At 50.0% G+C, this 830-nt stretch overlaps 1 protein-coding gene across 1 annotated transcript in view; it reads left to right on the forward strand.

The window, feature by feature from the left end:
- LOC105854007 (mucin-3A-like) overlaps positions 1 to 830 on the forward strand; it is a 13,739-nt gene that overhangs the window by 9,862 nt on the left and 3,047 nt on the right. Inside the window, exon 4 of the mRNA XM_012728878.1 lies at positions 246 to 388. Within this exon, the coding sequence (XP_012584332.1) occupies positions 246 to 388 (143 nt within the window). The remainder of the gene's footprint in view (positions 1 to 245; positions 389 to 830) is intronic.

Here is an 830-nt window from a genome sequence, read left to right on the forward strand (position 1 = left end):
CACAACACAGACAAGCACCACCACAGAGACGACTCCCAAGACCACGCCCACTACAACACAGGCAACAACCACAGAGACTTCTACCCTGACTGAATATACCAGAACACAGACAACCACCACACCAGAGACCATTCCCACAACCACATTCACCACAACACAGACAACAACAACAGAGACCTCTACCTTAACCGAATCTACCACAACACAGACAACCACCACACCTGAGACCACTCGTACCACCTCAGCTACCACAGCACAGACAACCACCACCAAACAGACCACTACTGCAACCACATTAATCACTACCACAGAGACAAACCCCACAACCACATTCAGCACAACAAAAACAAGCACCACCACAGAGACAACTCCCAAGACTATGCCCACCGCAACACAAACAACGGCCACAGAGACCTCTACCCTGACTGAATCTACCACAACACAGACAACCACCACACCTGAGACCACTCCCACCACCTCAGCAACCACAGAACAGAAAACGACCACCACAAAGACAACGACCCCAACCACATTAATCACTACCACAAAGACAAACACCACAACCACATTGACCACAACAGAGACAAGCACCACCACAGAGACAACTCCTATAAACACGTCCACCACAACCCAGGCTACAACCACAGAGACTTCTACCCTGAATGAATCTACCACAACACAGACAACCACCACACCTGAGACCACTCCCACCACCACAGCAATCACAGCACAGACAACCACCACCATACAGACCAATACCCCAACCACAGTAATCACTACCACAGAGACAAACCCCACAACCACATTGACCACAACACAGACAAGCACCA

Source organism: Condylura cristata, unplaced genomic scaffold (assembly GCF_000260355.1).
Source record: "Condylura cristata isolate star-nosed mole 26May11 unplaced genomic scaffold, ConCri1.0 scaffold00024, whole genome shotgun sequence".
Lineage (NCBI taxonomy): Eukaryota > Metazoa > Chordata > Mammalia > Eulipotyphla > Talpidae > Condylura > Condylura cristata.